Source organism: Mustelus asterias, chromosome 9, assembly GCF_964213995.1.
Source record: "Mustelus asterias chromosome 9, sMusAst1.hap1.1, whole genome shotgun sequence".
Lineage (NCBI taxonomy): Eukaryota > Metazoa > Chordata > Chondrichthyes > Carcharhiniformes > Triakidae > Mustelus > Mustelus asterias.
This window is the reverse complement of record NC_135809.1, coordinates 126,875,133-126,897,047: the sequence shown is the minus strand read 5'-3', so window position 1 is coordinate 126,897,047 and position 21,915 is coordinate 126,875,133. Positions and strand designations below refer to the sequence as shown.

General features: G+C 44.6%; 1 protein-coding gene across 1 annotated transcript; it reads left to right on the top strand.

The window, feature by feature from the left end:
• Window positions 1-18,562: 18,562 nt before the first annotated feature.
• On the top strand, window positions 18,563-21,651 carry fancf (FA complementation group F). Its single transcript, XM_078221014.1, has one exon. It carries the CDS (start codon window positions 18,563-18,565, stop codon window positions 19,604-19,606), a length of 1,044 nt encoding a protein of 347 aa, XP_078077140.1. The 3' UTR covers window positions 19,607-21,651.
• The last annotated feature ends 264 nt before the right edge of the window (window positions 21,652-21,915 follow it).

The following is a 21,915-nucleotide window of genomic DNA, read 5'->3' as shown; positions in this document are numbered from 1 at the left end:
CCAAAATGCATTACCTTGCATTTGTCTAAATTAAACTCCATCTGCCATTCGTCAGCCCACTGGCCCAATTGATCAAGATCCCGCTGCAATTGGAGATAACCTGCCTCACTGTCACCAATCATGGTGTCATCTGCAAACTTACTAACCAAGCCCCCTATTTTCTCATCCAAATCACTAATATAAATGACAAATAACAGTGGGCCCAGCACTGATCCCTGAGGCACACCGCTGGTCACAAGCCTCCAGTTTGAAAAACAACTCTCTACAACCACCCTCTGGCTTCTGTCAAGAAGCCAATTTTGTATCCATTTAGATACCTCACCCTGGGTCCCGTGAGATTTAACTTTATGCCACAACCTACCATGCGGTACCTTGTCAAAGGCCTTGCTAAAGTCCATGTAGACAACATCAACTGCACTGCCCTCATCTACCTTCTTGGTTGCCCCTTCAAAAAACTCAATTAAATTTGTGAGACATGATTTTCCACTCACAAAGCCATGCTGACTGTTCCTAATCAGTACTTGCATCTCTAAATGCCTGTAGATCCTGTCTCTCAAAATACCTTCCAACAATTTACCCACCACAGATGTGAGGCTCACTGGCCTGTAGTTCCCAGGCTTTTCTCTGCAGCCCTTTTTAAACAAAGGCACAACATTTGCCACTCTCCAATCTTCAGGCACCTCACCCATGACTATCGATGATTCAAATATCTCGGCTAGGGGACCTGCAATTTCCTCCCTAGCCTCCCACAACGTTCTGGGATATACCTCATCAGGTCCCGCAGATTTATCTACCTTGATGCGCTTTAAGACTTCCAGCACCTCCTTCTCTGTAATATATACACTCCTCAAGACATCAATATTTATTTCCCCAAGTTCCATCACATCCATGCTTTTCTCAACAGTAAATACTGATGAGAAATATTCATTTACGACCTCACCCATCTCTTGTGGATCCGCACATAGATTACCTTGTTACTCTTTTGCCCTTTATGTATTTGTAGAAATGATCAGTATATGCTTGTACCATCTATGCACATTTTTTAACATATGTACCAATACTCTTGCAAAATAAAGCAGAATCCCAATCATTCTCCTCAGCCTTGCATGTAGGCCAATAAACTTTACATCAAAACCCATGAATACTGTAGCATTTCTCCACAATGATCTTTTTCTTCTCTATTTCAAATAAACTGTCACAACTTATCAGGAACTGAGTTATCCAAATTTTGTTCACTATAAGGTGTAGTGCAATTCATTGATGGTATATTACACTAGTAATTCCACTCAGTAATATTGCATGATGTGTGCCTTCTGTTTCATAATCGTGTTTTCCCAGTCAAAGAAAATTAGATGGTCAACTGCTGCCTGTCAGTGGGTGATTGTAAAGATGAAGTAAAATCTTTGTACAGAGGATGTCATGACAGATGCCAATGTTCTCACTATAGCGATTGGCTAACCTGAGCAATCCTTAGCCTGGGCCCCAGCATGTGACAAACTGAAATTCAACACCAGAGTCGAGAAAGACGCAAATCTCAGGAAGGGTATAATAAGGAAGGAGTGGGGAAAGCAAACTCCAACAGACTCTTCCTCCTGCCAAAATGTCTGGAAGATTACATTGTCACAGCCAGCACCTTGTTCCATTGGTGAGACAAGCATAAGAGTTCAAGGCAATACGCACAATCTAAACATATCTGCTCATCCACGTCATCACTCAAGCAAGATGCCACACAGATGTCCACATCACCCATGACAGGTAACTGATGTCTGTGGGACTAATCACTGCCTTATCCAATCTACCATTTCCATTACCTTGCTCCAAACAGCGGAGGCAACAGAGGCAATGCCATAAGAGAATTAATATTGAAGGCCTTAAAGATCCCACCAAGACAGCTGTTCTCAGCCAGGTCGTCATTGCCTCCAACCAGCAGGCGCTACAGTATGCTCATTGTGCCTGTTTGATCCTAAAGTCTACATAACAAGCACCTTAGTCACCCACTCTGTCTCCTCTCCGTTCGTAGTTTAACAACACCAGGTTAAAGTATTGGACTTTAACCTGGTGTTGTTAAACTTCTTACTGTGTTTACCCCAGTCCAATGCCGGCATCTCCATATCATCCTCTCCGTTCCCCAGTTTTTGCACGATATGAAGGCATATCTGCCAGATAGTCAGCAAGCCTCTCAATATGGCTGGCTTTGGCTGGGAAATGAAGACAAAAAAAAGTAATCAGGTACCACCACTAAATCCCTCTCCAACCCTGAGTTAATACTGTGCCTATTGTGTCTGATTTTTTAATTGCTCTTTTCTGACACCAAAACTACAATTTTAAAAATCAATTCCATAGCAAAAGCCACAGCATCTATAAAGAATTTAAGTAAAGGGTCCATTATTTTTATTAGAAAAAATCCATACAGCTTGTTCAGAAATGCAAATTTGGAATAAGTTGGCTAACTTGCCTTTCCAATAATTCAGAGCGCAGAGACTGAATAATTGAAGTGTATCTGCTACTGTTCTGACTGGTCAGCTAATTCAAAGGGATTACTGGAGCTTTCTTGGTCCACATGGTTCAGCTTTTTACTACTTTAACCAGATCTACCATTGGGGAGTTTTCCAGTATTTTTTTTAAGTATCTGCTGTGTAACAAATTATTCAACCTTTCAATGTTTAGGAGCTGAGAAAATAAATTGTGGGAAATAAAAAGAACATCCTTTAAATATCCCCGAGCTCCCTCTTTCTCAAACTCCCACTTCCATATTTCCTTCCTCTCATACAGCTACCAGCTCCAGCTGGGTTTCATACTCTCAAACCCCTGGTCTACTCCACATAAAACCTGCTGGTTTAATTTCTGACAGGGTGGATGAGAGCAGCTGTTCCCCTTAGTCAAAGGGTCAGTTACAAGGTGCACAAGTTAAAAGTGAGGGATGGGAGGTTTAGGGAGGATTTGAAGAAAAACTTTTTTACTCAGAGGCTGGTGACAGTCTGGAATGCATTGCCTGGGAGGGTGGTGGAAGCGGGATGCCTCATGTCCTTTTATAAAGTACTTGGATGAGTACTTGGCATGCCATAACATTCAAGGTTATGGGCCAAGTGCTGGCAAGTGGGATTAGGTAGGCAGGTGAGGGCATTTCATAACTCGATGGGCCGAAGGGCCTCTTCTGCACTGTAGTATTCTGTGATTCTATGCTGCAGAGGTCGATAGCACTGAAGATTTCTGATTGTAATATGAGCAATTCTGTGGCGCCCTATGGGGTGCACTCAATGGGATGCATACTAATTAATGAAGAACTTAGTGTGCATGGCAGCCTCTACCTCACTCATTCTGCTGGATATTGGAATAGACACAAGCTTAAATTAAACAAAAAGTTTCAAACTTTGACTCATGCTCTTTCACTCCCTTTCAGAAAACAAATGAGCGACACAGTGGCTTAGTGGTTAGCACTGCTGCCTCACAGCTCCAGGTTCAATTCTGGGCCCGGGTCCTTGTCTGTATGCACTGTCTCCACATTCTCCCCGTGTCTGCGTGGGTTTCCTCCGGGCGCTTCGATTTCCTCCCACAGTCCAAAGATGTGCAGGTTGGGTTGATTGGCCATGCTAAATTGCCCCTTAAAGTCAGGGGGATTAACAAGGTAAATGTGTGGGGTTACGGGGATAAGGCCTGGGTGGAATTGTTGTTGGTGCAGGCTTGATGGGCTGAACGGCCTCCTTCTGCACTGTAGGATTCTTTAATTCTATGAAACATCAATATCTAACCCAGAGTTTCTGTTCAGATATCTGAAGAATTCATGACAGTTTTGCACATAAAACCTGAACACGTCATTTCTAAGCTAAGATCTTTTTAATGTCTCACATTTTCTACATATACAAAGAAGAACAAAGAAAATTACAGCTCAGGAACAGGCCCTTCGGCCCTCCAAACCTGCACCGACCATGCTGCCCGACTTAACTAAAACCCCCTACCCTTCCGGGGACCATATCCCTCTATTCTCATCCTATTCATGTACTTGTCAAGATGCCCCGTAAAGGTCACTACCGCATCCGCTTCCACTACCTCCCCCGGCAACGAGTTCCAGGCACCCACTACTCTCTGTGTAAAAAATCTGCCTCGTATATCTCCTTTAAACCTTGCCTCTCGCACCTTAAATCTATGCCCCCTAGTAATTGACTCTTCCACCCTGGGAAAAAGCTTCTGACTATCCACTCTGTCCATGCCCTCATAATCTTGTGGACTTCTATCAGGCCTCCCCTCAATCTCCGTCGCTCCAGTGAGAACAAACCAAGTTTCTCCAACCTCTCCTCATAGCTAATGCCCTCCATACCAGGCAACATCCTGGTAAATCTATTCTGTACCCTCTCCAAAGCCTCTACATCCTTCTGGTAGTGTGGCGACCAGAATTGAACACTATATTCCAAGTGCGGCCGAACTAAGGTTCTATAAAGCTGCAACATGACTTGCCAATTTTTAAACTCAATACCCTGGCCGATGAAGGCAAGCATGCCACATGCCTTCTTGACTACCTTCTCCACCTGCATTGCCACTTTCAGTGACCTGTGTACCTGTACACCCAGATCCCTTTGCCTATCAATACTCTTAAGGGTTCTGCCATTTACTGTATATTTCCTATCTGTTCTATATATCAACTGTTCCAGAATTTTAGGTTGATATAAATGATGTTGTCTTCTAATGTCAACATAAAATTGTATCTTTGGGGCATTTTTTTCAAATAAGAAAAATTTGAGTTGCTGAAAAATAAAACTGGGAAAAATAGACACTACAGTGCAGAAGGAGGCCGTTCAGCCCATCAAGCCTGCACCAACAACAATGTTGCAAATATATTTTGAGGAGAAACACAACCACCTATTAGATTAGATTAGAATATTAGAATATCTGATTAGAATATCTTGGGCATGCTATTTCTAGAAGGCATGCCAAATCAAAACTCATGACTGAGCATTAAAACTAAAAAGCTGAATGTTAATATTTTAATATATTGCTGGATAATATATAAACAAACTCTGAGAAATAAGCAACTTAGAATAATTATTTTAAGAGTTACCCACCCTTGTGAACTAATGCCTTCACATCCTTCCTAAAGCACAATGCCCAGAACCAGACTTGATACTCCAGTTAAGGCTGAACCCGTGTTTTATACAGGTTGAACATAATTATTTCTGTACTCCATGTCCCTATCTATGAAGCCCTCACTGTCACCTTCCACAAACATCATCATTCCATTCTCCCAGACAATGCATTTCTTACTCTCATAACTCTACTTTCCTCGCTGAAGGAAGAGCACCTTACTCCAGGGAGAGGCAGAGAACCAGAAGTGACCTGCCTGTAGTATCCAACCAAAGACAGATGAGGACGTGAAGATTGACAGAATGGCAGAGTGCCTAGTCATGAAGTTGTCCCAGATACCTGCGGAGCAGAATTAGAAATCACACTGCAGATACCCATCTCCACAGAAAAAGTGGGCACCTCCATGGACGGCACGGTAGCACAGTGGTTAGCACTGCTGCTTCACAGCTCCAGGGTCCCGGGTTCGATTCCCGGCTCGGGTCACTGTCTGTGTGGAGTTTGCACATTCTCCTCGTGTCTGCGTGGGTTTCCTCCGGGTGCTCCGGTTTCCTCCCACAGTCCAAAGATGTGCGGGTTAGGTTGATTGGCCAGGTTAAAATTGCCCTGAGACTCGTAGGTTAGCGGGATTAGTGGGTAAATATGTGGGGGTAGGGCCTGGGTGGGATGGTGGTCGGTGCAGACTCGATGGGCCGAATGGCCTCCTTCTGCACTGTAGGGTTTCTATGATCAGTTGTGGAAGGCAACAGACAGGAAGCTTGCTCTTACTAAATGTCTGCACACTCAGTTTACCACTTTAAATAGGATGGAGAAAAGCCCTGCCTTGGCCATTCAGCACCTCATTGTCATGCAGCAAAGTGCTCTCTAGCCCTTGGGTAGCAAGAAAGTGTGGATGGGCCAAGCAAGGAAAGATGAAGATGGGGCACATGGACGTGAGGATTCTACTCAAGGTATGCCCATGTCTTATTCCTTGCTGCAGCTCAACCCAAGGCAGAGTTCTACATGCTTCTTACTTATCCAGTGACTTAGTCTGCAGGTACAGGTGGGGCAAAGGATAGGAATTTCATGTATCCCAATCCCCAGAGGACATTCACCAGACACCTCTCAGCTGTGAGATCAGGGGAATAACCAGCCTGCCTCCATCTCTGCTTAAGTTACAGGGGTAGCACCACATAGAAATAATGGGAAGCGGAAGAGGGAAATGTTTTAGTTTCATAAGGGTTCATAGGTGTTTATAAGTGTAGGTGTTCACAGCAATTTCGTTATGTTTATATTTTTGAAGATGTTAATAGAGCGTAAACTTTTATTTCAAGTCTTTGTTGTCCAGTCATCTCCATTGTTGCCTTTCACCTGCCAAATGTCACCACAGTGGAGGAGAATATTATGACACTGGAAGACCAGTCAATTTTGTCAACGAGATGGAAGGGTCTTTGACAGTGAGAATTATTTGTGGTGAGGGGTGTGGGGTGCAATGGGTCCATCATTGATATGCCATATGGCTTCACACACTCCAGTTATCTGAACTGTGCCTTTATTGTGAGCTCCGTGGGTAGCTAGGCGCATGGTTGTAGGGATTCTGGCCACATCAGGTTTCTCTTCATCTTGCTGTTGCTCATCCTCCTCCTCTGAGGGTGTAGCATGATCTGCATTTTTCTCCTCCTGCGGTTCCATTACTCACCACAATGGTAGGTGTTCAAGAAGAAGTCTCACAACACCAGGTTCAAGTCCAACAGGTTTATTTGGTAGCAAATACCATAAGCTTTCGGAGCAATGCTCCTTCGTCAGATGGAGTGGTCTCTGTTCTCAAACAGGGCACAGATTCTGTAATTTGATTTCTGTGTCTGTGCCCTGTTTGAGAACAGAGACCACTCCATCTGACGAAGGAGCATTGCTCCGAAAGCTTATGGTATTTGCTACCAAATAAACCTGTTGGACTTGAACCTGGTGTTGTGAGACTTCTTACTGTGCTTACCCCAGTCCAAAGCCGGCATCTCCACATCAGGTGTTCAAGATACAGAAGACCATTAGCATTCTGGACAGCCTGACTGGTACATACTGTAGGACGCCCCCAGATCTGTTCAGTCATCTGAGCTGCAAGTTCAGCAACTCAATAACTTGCTCTATGACCTTGAGTCAATAACCAAAGCTCAAAAGAATTAGAGGGGAGATGGTGAGAAATTGCTTTCAAAGAGAGGGTTATCAGGATCCAGAATGCTTCTTCTGGAAAGGTGCTGGAGGCTGATTCCATTAATAATTTAAAAAATTGGACAGGTAGTTAAGAATGAGGAAGTTACAAGATTACAGTCAAAACGTGTGGGGATTGGGGAAGGGCGGGGGGGGGGGTTGTGGGGAGGAGAGGGACAAAGCATAACTATACATTGAAAGAGCTAACACAGACTCAATGAGCCAAATGGCCTTTCTCTATAATGTAAATTTGTATATTATCATCCATGTGTCGTTATTAAACACTATTCAATTTTCTTAATTAGTCTATTTTTTTACATTTCTCTTGAAAAGCCTTCTCAAAATATAGCTCTTTAACCATACCTTTGGTTATTCTTTCTCTAACTCCCAGCTTGATTTTCTTCAGTATCCTTGCAAATTCCATCCTGAAATAGTTTCCTGTGAAAAATGCAAATTGTTGTTGTTCAAACAATGCATCACTCCTTTTGTACTCTGTACAATATAGTACCATTGTGCTTGGACATATGTGCATGTGACAGAGAGAGATAGGATAGAAATGTACAAGAAGACATTGCAGCCTGAATCAATTGGGGGGGCTACATTGTTTTTTTTCAATCAAATTATAAATGCCACTGCACCACACAAGTCAGATGAATATACTTCAAGCAAAAGCAAGAAATATTTTATTATTCAGATTTTTCAAAACTTGATAAATGGTTATTCATTTGATTTTGAAACCATTTTCATGGATTTGAATGCAAATATGCAAATAAATTATTTTAATATGACCATATTTAATCTTAAGGTCCTTCATGATGATTCCTATAAGAAAAGCTTTGCCTACAAAATTGTCTTCTTTCTCAACTGATACTAATCCAAATCTTGTTAACAAATGCCAGCTGCCACTATGACTATCTGGATCAATAATAGGCTACTAAAGAACGGAATGACATGACCAGTTTTACATTATTGCAAAGTTATATGAATCATACAGCAATGTAAAATTGGCAGCACCACTATAGAATCAGGTCCCAATGTGGTTCTGGCGCCCAACAGTGTAAGACCCCCTTAGCAAGGTGATCTCATATCACTCGGCTTGAATGTACATGATTCTGTTGCAGTGTCAGACCAGGTTGAAGAATCTCAACTGTCCATTGGGACTCCTAGAACTTCATAAAGTTAAGCATAATTTCTTTAATGTTTTGAAATAATAGGCATTTCAGACCACACATCAAAACAAAGAACATTTATCGCCTTGGAACAGAACATCCACAGAAACGTGATTTACAGCTGTACTACACCTTAACTGTTCCTGGCTGCGTGCCACATTGTGCAATTACCAACCACATACTGTTAGTGCATTATAACTGCAGCAAATAAATCATATTTCTGTATGTTTCCAGCCTTATGACTGTATTTCAATATTCTACTGCTATGAATTACAGCTTTATTTGCAGCTATATAACATTGGGTGGATAATTTTGCATTATAACTGTCAGATTTAGCCAGTTTTTATGATTCATCCAGGAGATGTAGATGTAGCTGGCAAGAGCCAGTATTTCTTGTCCATTCCTAATTGACCTTAAAAGGGTGATGGTGAGATGCCTTCCAGAACCATTGCAGTCCATATGGATTGCAATTTTTATGATAGAGCTGAATGGCTTGCTCGACCATTTCAGATGATAGTTAAGAATCAACCATTTGCTGTTGTCTAGACTCACAGATAGGCTAAACTGGGTAAAGACAGCAGATTATCTTGTCTAAAGGTTTATATTATTGAAGCAGTCAGTTTCTAAATGACAATCTAGCAGTTTCATGGCCACCATTCGATAGCTTTTTATTCTAAACATGCTTAACTGAATTTTAATTTGCAAACTGCCATGGAAGATTTGAACTCATGTCACCAGGTTGTAAGTACAGCCTTTCCCAGATTAGAAGTCCAGTGATATAATAGGCTGTCTATACTGTTTCGTATGGTCATAGTAGGATTTCTGCCTATGGGTTACAAGCCGCAAGATTCTGCTTTGTGGCACTGCTGATGCCTGCGCTTCAGAAACCAGGAATTCCAAAACTGTGAAGCAGTCTTCTTCATAACAATGGGCAGCACGGTGGCACAGTGGTTAGCATTGCTGCCTCACAGCGCCAGGGACCCGGGTTTGATTCCCGGCTTGGGTCACTGTCTGTGCAGTCTGTACGTTCTCTTCATGTCTGTGTGGGTTTCCTCCAGCTGCTCCGGTTTCCTCCCACAGTCCAAAAGACGTGCTGGTTAGGTAGATTGGCCATGCTAAATTCTCCCTCAACGTTCCCGAACAGGTGCCTGAGTGTGGTCACAGTAACTTCATTGCAGTGTTAGTGTAAGCCTACTTGTGACACCATTAAATAAACTTTAAACTTCAGGCCATTTCCAGCACAGGCGTCATAGTGCAGGGTGACTGTGGACATAAGCAAGGGCTTGCCATGTGTATGCCAAAAGAATGCAGGGGGGAAAATTGTGACATTAAATAGCACCTAATTCCAATTGGTATATGACCTGCAACTTTGCACCTTGTAGGTCCTGTTAATGGCACTCTAAACCAGGGATTCCCAAACTGAGATCTGTGAAGGGGTCTGCCATCATGCGAGTGTGAAATTTCAGTTCAAAAGCACTGAGTTTAAAGATAAGTATTGCTGGTAGCAGCCAGTTCTCTGGGAGGCCTTGCCCTGATTGATCCATTTGATTTATCACTTTCCCTGTTGCTGAGCGGAAAAGCCCACAGTCAACAGTGAAGATTGAAGGTGAGACAGGAAGCAGCAGGACAAGAGTCATTAGAAACGGAGAAGAGGTGAGGGTGGCAGTGGTGAGGAGAGGTGGTAGCAGCAAGGAAAGGCAGCAGGCACAAGGAAAGGCTGCGACATGGCCTGCAGGTGGTGGTGGGCCTCAGGAAAGGAGCATGGTGTTTTAGGCCTTGGAGAGAGGAGTGTGGGGGTGTGTGAGAAAGAGGTGCATATGTCCAATATGAGAATTTGCTTTCAACATTAGTCCTCCCATTAAATATGATAAAGGTTTTTTTTTCATAAGACATTTTAATTATTACCAGGTTATTCAAAAGTAGGTATTACTTCCAGGGGTTAATGTTAAGAGGCCATGGGAGGGTAACTTGTCCGGCGAGGGGGGGCATGCATTTGGCAAATGTATCTTGATGATACTGTGCCTTTAAGAAATGTATTTTAGTCATGTTTGTTGTGCAAGAACTGTTCTATGCATTCAAAGCTGTCTGTCTGTATAACTGGCATCCTCTAATGTCACTGCAGCAGCACAATTGATCTTAATTGGAACAATGTTAGTTTTAATCTGAACTAATGCAGCGTTCTGTTATTTTGTGAGTGCAGAGTAGGGCTTGATTAGGTCGATTGACAGGTGAGGTCATATGACTGGGCACAGCTAGGCTTTCACAGAGCACTCAAGGTAGTCTGCTTTTTGGAACCTTTAGAGAAAGATCACTTTCTCTGTATCTCTTGTTCTATCTGAAGTGGAGACTGGAGTCTGCCAAGAAGTAAGTCTTTTTCTCTGAGATTCTGCGGTTTGGGGGTAGAGCTTTCTCTGGGAGTTGCTGCATGAGAATTAGAAGACAGGTGTTGGCTGGATCACTCTCCAGAAGTGTTAAAAGGCCAGAAATCTAGTACCCATGTAAGCAACTTTGGTTTCAGTTCTAACTGGTTCTAAAGAAGGGATTTATGTCTATGGGATTGACTGCTAAATAGGAACCTCGCTGTTAAGAATTATATTTTGTCATTTATAAGTATTTTAAATGGTAAAAGTAATGCCAATTATTCTTGTTATATTTTAAATAAATAAACTTTGTTTTGATAAAAGCTTCCTAGTGGGTAACTTGAATCACATCTGGAGTGAATCATCTTATGCTCACCCTAATGCCAAAAGAATGTAAACGTTAGGGTCTCGGCTAACTTCATAAAATACCTTGGAATTTCTTATCTGCTCCTTAACGGTATTTGTGACTGTCTTTTTTTTCCTAATATATGCATAGATATAGCTAGAAAAAACTTGTTTACATTTGATACCTGTGTTTGCACCTATTTTGCAGCAAAAAACAGAATCGACATTCGGAAAATATTTGATTTGATTTATTATTGTCACATGGATTAGTATACAGTGAATAGTATTGTTTCTTGCGCACTATACAGACAAAGCATATTGTTCATAGAGAAGGAAACGAGAGAGTGCAGAATGTAGTGTTACAGTCATAGCTAGGGTGTAGAGAACGATCAACTTAATGCAAGGTAGGTCCATTCAAAAGTCTGATGGCAGCAGGGGAGAAGCTGTTCTTGAGTCCGTTGGTATGTGACCTCAGACTTTTGTATCTTTTTCCCGACGGAAGTGGAAAAGAGAATGTCCAGGCTGCATGACATCCTTAATTATGCTAGCTGCTTTGCTGAGGCAGCGGGAAGTGTAGACAAAATCAACAGATGGGAGGCTGGTTTGCATGATGGATTGGGCTACTTTCGTGACCTTTTGTAGTTTCTTGCGGTCTTGGGCAGAGCAGGAGCCATACCAAGCTGTGATACAACCAGAAAGAATGCTTTCTATGGTGCATCTGTAATTGTTGGAGAGAGTCGTAGCTGATATGCCAAGTCTTCTGAGAAAGTAGAGGCACTGGTGGACTTTCTTAACTATAGTGTCGGCATGGGGGGACCAGGACAAATTGTTGGTGATTTGGACACCTAAAAACTTAAAGCTCTCGACCATTTCTACTTCGTCCCTGTTGATGTAGAAGGGGCATGTTCCCCACTACGCTTCCTGAAGTCAATGACAATCTCCTTCATTTTGTTGACATTGAGGGAGAGATTATTGTCATTGCACCAGTTCACCAGATTCTCTATCTCAGTTCTGTACTCTGTCTCGTCATTGTTTGGGATCCAATCTGACCCACTACGGTGGTGTCATCAGCAAACTTGAAAATCGTGTTGGAGGGAAATTTGGCCACACAGTCATAGGTGTATAAGGAGTATAGTAGGGGGCTGAGAACACAGCCCTGAGGGCACCGGTGTATTTGGGATTCCCTAATGCTCCTAGGAGATCACGAGGGGTTCTGTGGCTCAAAAGGTCTGGGAAACCCTGCTCCAAGCTGAACATAGAATCACAGAGTGCAGAAGAAGCCCTTCGGCTCATTGAGTCTGCACCGACACACAAGAAACACTTGACCTCCCACCTAATCCCATTTACCAGCACTTGGCCCATAGCCTTTAATTTTATAACATGCCAAGTGCTCATCCAGGTACTTTTTAAAAGATATGAGGCAAATTGCCTTGACCACCATCCCAGGCAGCATATTCCAGACCATCACCACTCTATGGGTAAAAAGGTTTTTCCTCACATCCCCCCAAACCTCCTGCCCCTCACCTTGAATCTATTTATCTATGGAACATGTATCCAGCTATTACAAATAACCATTATAGTACTTACAGGTGAGCTATTTTTTGACTTTTTATCGTTGCTGTAAAGTTCATGAAATTACAAAACTGAGCACTATTGAAAAAATTGACAATGTTTTGAATTCATTTGGGAGAAGTGGATTCTGCCATGGAGGAACTGGAAGGCATATCAGGAAAAAAACTGCATTCGGTGATGGGGACTATATTTGCAACCACTTGGGCTACAGCATGACTTGGAGATGGAATACAGGCAGAAGAGAGGGGAAGCTATGAGCAAAGAAGTAAGATGGAGGGCTCTTAATAGGCCGTACCCACCAAGGTTCTTCAGAGAACACTTTGTCTGCCCCCATCTCATCCAGAAGCAGTATCTGAGGTGTCTATATTTCACCAAGAAGATGGTTACTTAACTGTGCCACCTCTTACAACCAGAACTGCACTGCAGGGCGGAGTAGTGCTGCCAGCCATTCCCAAGATGATTGAACCCCTCAGTTTCTTTGGTTCAGGATTCTTTCAGGCTGGGCAGCATGATGGTACAATGGTTAGCACTGCTTCAATGCACCAGAGACTCAGGTTCAATTTCAGGCTTGGGTGACTATGTGGTGTGCACGTTCTCCCTGTGTCTTTGTGGATTTCCTCTGGGTGCTCCAGTTTCCTCCCACAGGCTAACAATGTGCAGGTTAGGTGGGTTGGCCATGCATAAATTGCCCCTCAGTGTCCCAAGATTTGTAGGTTAGGAGGATTAGCAAAATAAATATGTGAGGTGAAAGATAGGGCCTGGGTAAGATGCTCTGTCAGAGAGTAGATGCAGAGTAGATGGGCCAAAAGGCCTCCTTCTGCATCGTAGGGATTCTATGATGAAACATCACTAACATCTCAATGTTTTCCAAGTATCTCTATATCAAACACTGTCAGGGGTTTGAAGGGAACTTCATAGGCTAACATTCCATGAACTTATAGTTGATGTATGGCCACGCAAAGGAATATGTGAATTAATATCTGCTATCCTAGCAGCATGTGCAACCTATCATCCTGCACTAGTCAGTCAGACCCCCCCATCAGATGAACCAGAGGCTGGCTACTTAACGACAAGAGGTAGTCACTCTACACCTAATTCAAGATTCTCATTTGTGGACAATTGGCTATGAGAGCTAGCAACATAGTAGAGCAAACTATCACTACTCTGTAACAATGGTTCCACTGCCAAGACCACTCGCAGGAAGTCTTCCATTATCGCTGTAACATTTCTCCAAATTGGTAGGGTCTGTGGCACGCTGCATAACCACAGTCTTATGAAAGGACAGCTCTTAAGCTAGGCCAGAGGAAGGGATAAGGAAAAAGATGCAGTGAAGAAAGTTGTTCATGACTGCCCACTCAGACTCTGGTTCCCCTGAACTTTCATTTCCACATCACCACTGTTCCGCAATGCCCCATCTTATCATCCCTCTGTTACAGACTATAACAACATTCTCTTGGCCATTATCCTGAAATGAAGAGACAACTAAAAAAGTCTATAACAGTTTTAGCCGGGAACACTTTCAATAACGCATTAAAAACTGAACTATTCACCCATATAATAAGTATTATGGAGTACTACCTTGGTGGTTGCAGCATAGCTTGTGAAAGGCTGCTGCCTTTCTCTGGGAGAGACTTGCAAAAACCATTTGAGCAGTTTTATGTCTTGAAGGGCCTAGCATAAGACTGTATCACTATAGCATGGGTGGCAGCAGTCTGCACTGGCTGGCTGAAAGCAACAACTAGTGTTGTAGCAGAGTAGCAGTGGTGGGAGCACAAACACTAAACTGTTTTTATTATTTCATGGGATGTGAGCATCACTGGTCACATTCATCATTTGTTGCTCATTCCTAATTGCCCTTAAAAATGTGGCAGTGAGCCGCCTTCATAATGTCTATGCGATGTTAATGAGTACCAGGATTTTGACCCGGGGCCAGTGAAGGAACAGCATTATGGTTCCAAGTCAGAGTGGCATGTGCACCATGGAACGATTCCAATCACCCAGGCAGTGCCTTAGTAACACTAATAATCTGCTGTGGCGCAGATTGCTTAGTTGCAGCAAGAGCCTGCATGCATTGGTGTCCACAGCCATGATGGCAGCAGTTTGAACCTTCAGATCAAGAGCATCTGTGAAGAAAATAAGAGTTAGTATTTCAAGTTCTGAAAAAAAAGACATATTGGACTTGAAATTTTAATTCTGCTTTTCTTACCACAAGATGCTGCCACGCCTGCTGAGTTTTTGCAGCATTTTCTGTTTTTATGAATGTTTTGAGTTGATGTATTAAATGTGTTTCTTCCTCCTCGGATACTGCTTGATCTGCTGAGTTTTTTCAGCATTTTCTGTTTTGATTGTTAATCTTTAATCTTTATAACTAAATAGAGAAATCTATTAGGTCTGATTATTCCTAATTGGCACTAAGTGGTCACAGCTGCAGGCAACTTCAAATCAGATAAGTGCTTTTCACTTCCTCTTTTGTGTAAACATTGTGGTTGGGAACAATGGGGGTTCTTGAGATACAGGCAAGCATTAAAGGAACGGTAAATAAACACAGTTGACTGGAGTAAAGGCAAAATATTGTAGATGCTGGAATCTGAAACAAAAACAGAAAATGCTGGAAAATGTCAGCAGGTCTGGCAGCATCTGTGGGGAGGGAATAGAGCCAACATTTAGAGTCACGGTGACCCTTCGTCAGAGCCGGGACGAGGCTGAAATTGACTGAAAACAAAGGTTTTAAAGGGTTGGAAGGTACTTCAAAGACTCTGAGCATTCTGGGAAGAACACAGGAAGAGTTTTAACAACACCAGATTAAAGTCCAACAGGTTTATTTGGTAGCAAATATCATTAGCTTTCGGAGCGCTGCTCCTTCGTCAGATGGAGTGGAAATCTGCTCTCAAACAGGGCACAGAGACACAGAATCAAGTTACAGAATACTGATTAGAATGCCAACCAGATCTTAAAGATACAGACAATGTGGGTGGAGGGAGCATTAAGCACAGGTTAAAGAGACGTGCATTGCCTCCAGACAGGATAGCCCGCAAGTCCAGGAGGCAAGGTGTGGAAGTTACTGATAATGTGACATAAATCCAACAACCCGGTTTAGGCCGTCCTCATGTGTGCGGAACTTGGCTATCAGTTTCTGCTCAGCAACTCTGTGAACTTCTGGGAAGTTCTGGGAAGCGACTTCTGGGAAGACCCAGGGACATCAAATAAAAGCTGTGTGACGAGCATGGGGCCAATTGGAACAGCTGTGGAGAAGGAAACCCCACCGTCCAACCCAGTGAAAGTGACATTTCCTTTCTGTCAGAGGATGTCAAAAGGCTATGTTCACACCTGCAGCTTCTGAGAGCGAGAAAGGGAAATATCTTATGCAGAATGGAGTGCTCTCTGATTTAAAAGCTATCAGGTGACCAGGGGGCATCAAGATTAAAGTCATGAGGCCACTTCAAAGTTCCACAGATGACGGGGAGGAATGAAGATATTGAGCAATGAGCTGCCTGAAATCATCATACAAGGGTGTTCAGGTCTGCCAGGGTTAGAAGGGGCAGTCCAGCATTGGGCACCTGTCCCAGGTACACACTACTGAGATCAACCCCTTACCTCCAGCCCGAGCCCACACAACCCCCAGGCTCCTTGGGGGACACTTTCTCTGCAGCCTGGCAGCAATAGAGGGCACATGGCCACTGGACCTACCTCCTTGGACACCCAAGTCCACACTGGTCATTACCACACCAAAGCCTGCCCCGTGCATTTCCTACTCGGGAGGCAGGTGCATGGTGGGAGACCACTGAATGGGATGTCCAGCCTGCTAACTATGGTCCCTGTGGAATGTCCACATGTTCATCCCAAGCCTGATGTAATGCTCCAGTGAAGCCCAATGCAAACTGGAAAAGCAACACCTCATCTTCCACTAAGGCACTTGACAGCCTTCTGGACTCAACAATGAGCTCAACAACTTTATACCGTGAACTTTCCTCTCCATTTTGCCTGCCCCTTTTGTTTCCTATCATTCAGTTCCCCTGGCTTGTCCCAACACAACCCCATCTTTCCCCCACGTGGCCACTGTCCATAGTTGTTCAATTTTGCTCCAACTGAGCACTGACTTCTGTCCTCCTGTTAACGCATTCTGCTATCCTACCTTTGCCACTATTAACATTCTTCAGAGCCTAATGGCGCCATTTACAGTCCCTTTGTCTCATGTCCATGACATCTTTGTCAATCTCTTTAAATCTGACCTTTCACTGACTTTCCATTCTGCCCTCCTCCCAAGTATCCAATGTATAATGTCTCACATTTCTATCCCTTTTTGGTTCTGCAAGACGGTCATATGGAGTTGAAATGTTAACTGTGTTTCTCACTCAATAGATGTTACCAGACCTGCTGAGTTTACCCAGCATTTTCTGTCTTCCAGCATCTGCAGTATTTTGCTTCAATTAGTCTGTTTATGAGCTAATTTGGTTATTTTACCGGCATGCTAAACAGAATATTTGAGAACACAATAACAGAAAGGGCTGGAAAATCGCAGCAGTTCTGACAACATCTATGGAGGGAGAATAGAGCCAATGTTCCGAGTCTGGATCTGATTTGATTTATTATTGTCACATGTAATGGGATACAGCGAAAAGTATTGTTTCTTGTGCATGATGCAGTCAAAACATACCGTTCATACAGTATGTAGGGGAGAAGGAAAGGAGAAGGTGCAGAATATTGTGCTCCAGTCATAGCTAGGGTGGAGAGAAAGATCAGCTTAATATATATGACAGAGCTGATGTTGACTCTATCCTCTCTTCACAGATGCTGTCAGACCTGCTGGCTTTCCAGCATTTTCTGTCTTTGTTTCAGATTTCCAGCATCTGCAGTATTTTTCATAGAATCCCTACAGTGCTATTTGGCCCATCGAGTCTGCACCAAGCACAATCCCACCCAGGCCCTGGTCCCATACCCCACATATTTACCCTGCTAATCCCCCTGACACTACAGTCAATTTAGCATGGCCAATCAACCTAACCCGCACATCTTTGGACTGCGGGACGAAATTGGAACACCGGAGGAAACCCACGCAGACACGGGAAGAATGTGCAAACTCCACACAGACGGTGACCCGAGGCCGGAATTGAACCTGCGTCCCTGTGAGGCAGCAGTGCTAACCACTGTGCCACCGGATTTGTCTTCTATTTGTCTGATCATGAGCTAATTCGGTTATTTTATGCTAAATATAATATTTAAAAACACAAAGTGTTTTATTTTATGCTAAATAGAATATTTAAAAACACGAAAGGCCGGAAAATCCCCCTCAATTCTGCCCCACAATGATCCCCCAAGTCTGCCAATGGACCTTTTCCCCCCTCTTTCAGGCAAACCAAATAAACCAACTCAAATTAACTCAGGGATAAAGTAAAAGGGACAGCTCCCCAAAAGGAGGGGGGAGGGGGAGGGAGCAGCCCGAACAGAAACAAAGTGCAAAGGAAACTTAAAATATCAAATCAAAATGTGATTGTCAGGGTCTATAATGCACCCCAGCCCCTGCGGTGCGGAAGGCGTTCAACTGCGCCCGTGGACACGGCATGCTCCCTCTCCAGGGACACCTGGCAGCGAACATAGCCACGGCAGAGGGGCCGATAGTCAGGAGGAACGACCCCGTCAATCGCCCGCTGCCTGGACCTGTTAATGGTGCGTTTCGCCAGGCCCAGGAGCAGGTTATGGACCTTTTCACAAAGACTTGAATGAATGAATTGAATGGAGATGACCTCTCCATCCCCTCACCCCGGAAGTGATGCGGCTGGCCAATCAGGAGGCAGCGCGCGCGCTCTGGGCGGTTTGAACCAGGGGGGCAGGTGGCTAACGGCCGCGGCTCGCGCGGGGAGGATGGAGGCGCTGCTCGACAACCTGGCCCGCTTCGCCGAGGTGCTGGCGGTGGCTCGGAGCCCGTGGGCCGCCCACTGGGACGAGGCGCAGGTGAGGCGGGCCTTCCAGTGGGCCCGGTACCTGGAGCAGCTGAATCGGCGCCTGGAAGGGGCGGAAGCCGGCGCGCGGCAGGCTTTCCGGATGCAGCTGCTGAGCCCAGGCCCCGACTCCGGCTCCCACCCGCTGCCGCGCTACCGCCGCCTGCGCTTCGAGGAGCTGGACCGCGGCGAGGAGCTGCTGAGCGAGGCGCTGCTGTGCAACCCGGCCGCCTCGGCCGCCGCCTTCCACCGGGCGGCCGCTTGGCACCGGGCGCCGCGGCGGCGGGGAGATGAGGGGGCGGCCGTCCCGGCGTCGCTGAGGCGGGCGGTCAGGCTGAAGGCCGCCGCGGGGTTACTGCTGCTATTGAGGGGCGCCGGCGGCGACGACGACGAGTCGGAGACGGGGGCCCAGATGGTGCGGGAGCGGTTGGAGGAGCGCCTGAGGGGCCCGGAGGAGTTACCGGAGCGGCGGGCGGCCTGCGAGGCGGTATTACGGCGGGCTGTCTCCGGTGGTGGCGGCGGGGAGCCCCTCTCCTGGCGGCCGCTCGCCGAGCTGCTGGCGGCGGCGTCGACTACTGGAGGCGGCGAGGCGCAGGCGCTGGCCCTGCGGTGGTTGCTAGGCGACCGCCGCGCGCTGGCCGCCTTCTGCCGCGCGCTGCCCCGCTCCCTCCTGAGCTGCCTGGCCGCCCTGCAGCCCGCCTTCCGGCAGGACTACTTAGACTTCTTGGTGGACTGGGGCTACAGCTTGAGCTACCACCCCGGCCGGGCCGAGTGGGCGCCCCAGGATGGGTCACCCGAGCAGGGCTGGGACCAACTTTTGGAGCATTTCGCCGCCCTCTTGGAGGGACCCCCGCAAGCGAAGGAGCCCACGGAGAGGAGACTGCACTCCTTGAAAACCACGGATGGCGATTTCGAGGTGGGGGGCATCAGCATTTGGACAGATCTGCTCCTGGCATTGAAAATGTAGAACTGTATTCGGAATCGCTTCTATCCGCACATTAATATATTTATGATGTGAAGATGCCAGCGTTGCACTGGGGGAGGCACAGTAATAAGCCTCTCAACACCAGATTGAAGTCCAACAGGTTTATTTGGTAGCACGGGCTTTCAGAGCACTGCCCCTTCACTCACCTGATGGAGCAGCGCTCCGAAAGCTCGTGCTACAAAATAAACCTGTTAGACTTTAACCTGGTGTTGTGCGACTTCTCACTGTGGCATTTGACTGGGGTGAGCACAGTAAGAAGTTTCACAATGCCAGGCTAAAGTCCATCAGGCTTATTTGGAACCACGAGCTTTCGGAGCTCGTGATACCAGATAAACCTGTTGGACTTTAACCTGGTGTTGTGAGATTTCTTACTGTAATATACATATACCAATGTAAAGCTAGTGGGTATTATATTTGTAGTTTTTGAAGTTTAAATTTATTTATTAGTGTTACGAGTCAGCTTACATTAACACTGCAATGAAGTTGCTGTGAAAATCCCTAGTCGCCACACTCCGACGCCTGTTTGGGTACACTGAGGGAGAATTTAGCATGGCCGATGCACCTAACCAGCACATCTTTCGGACTGTGGGTAGAAATCGGAGCACCCGGAGGAAACCCACGTGGACACCTGGAGAACGTGCAGACTCCACACAGTGACCTAAACCAGAAATCGAACCCGGGTCCCCACCGCTTTGAGGCAGCAGTGCTAACCACTGCCATTGTGCAATTTCAAGGTGTGGGGCATCAGCATTTGGGCAAATTTGCTCTTGGCATTAAAAAAAAAGACCTATTTTTGGAATTGTTTCCATTTGTACACTTCTATTTGCACTTTTTAATGTGAGTACAAATGTGAAGTTGCTGGATGTTAGATTTGTGGTAACAAAGACACAAAATGCTGGACAAACTCCAGGGGTGAGGGGGGACTTTCTTATCCTGTCCGCCGTGGGAATTGTAACGGGGTGGGGGGGGGGGGACCATGCAAAGGTGCGTTGACCTTGGGTGGGATTTTCCTGCTTTTGGGGCAAATGCTACCGTAAAAATCCCACCCAGCAGGTCTGAGAGTTTCTGAGAAGAGAGAATAGAGCCAACATTTCGAGTCTGGGTGGCCCTTCGTCTCTCTCCACAGATGCTGTCAGAGCTGCTGAGTTTTTCCAGTATTTTCTGTTTTTGTTTCTGATTCCAGCATCTGCAGTATTATGCCTTATTGTGATATTTGTGGTTATTTTGTTTAGCATTTGACATGGAAGTCATTCAAGGTCAACCTAATTTCAAGTTAAAACGGATAGGAAATCTAGGTTGTATCGTATAATTTATGGTTCCTTTCCTGTTTTTACAAGCATGTTAAGGGAACTGCTTCAGCTGTACACCTTTTACTGTGAACATTGGCCAAGCTACTTTGCTTCCAGACACATCCTTGCAAAGAAGGTGAATGCTGCCTTATTTAAATTATAATTTAGTTATGGTATGAACACAAGTGATAAGTAAAGCAGTTTTTTTTTCCAATTCTGAAATGGCTTATGCCTGATTTTAATTGCAAAGCAATGCAAATGACTATTGTACAAAACATTCTACAAAAAGCTGTCTGTTTATCCTTGCAGATTCCAGTAGCAATGTCATTCAGCAAATGATCATCAACATTTATTTGCTTAGCATCCTGAATCAATTGCAATATGGTTCTATTTAGCTGATGTGCTTTATCTTGAATTTGGCTTTCATGGTTACATCTTTTTTAAAAACCAGGCCCCAGGTTAATTTTCCATATAATGCACATTTACTGAAATTTTCTAACATAATATGCAAACTGTTGAATTTTCAGTGGTTGATTTATGTAATGGTTTATAATTGTTGGCTAGAAAAACAGACCAATTTTGTATTTTACAAATACATGTTAGCCCAGGCAATTTATTATATTTTCTGCTACTTTTGTTGTACAATATTGTATCGATTTTCCTGTCCATTTTGAATTTGTGCAATATTTATGCTTGCAGAGAGGACATATTCATGACTTAAAGATCCATGCTTGTGATTGAAGGCAACTTTTCCATTTGATTATGGATAACCTAATGTTTAGTGGTGTCGTAGTGAAACAGTTAATTAGCTTCAGCTATCTAATGTTGCTATGAGTCACAGCAAAAAAGTGCCCTATAAATAAACTAAAATTTTATTTTGACTGACTTTCCTCCTGGGTTTATGTATGCACAAAATAAGTTTGAATGAAGACCTTTCAGCCAATTTGATTAGCCCCTTTGAATTTATACTGTACTCATTGATCATCCCTTTCTATAAATACT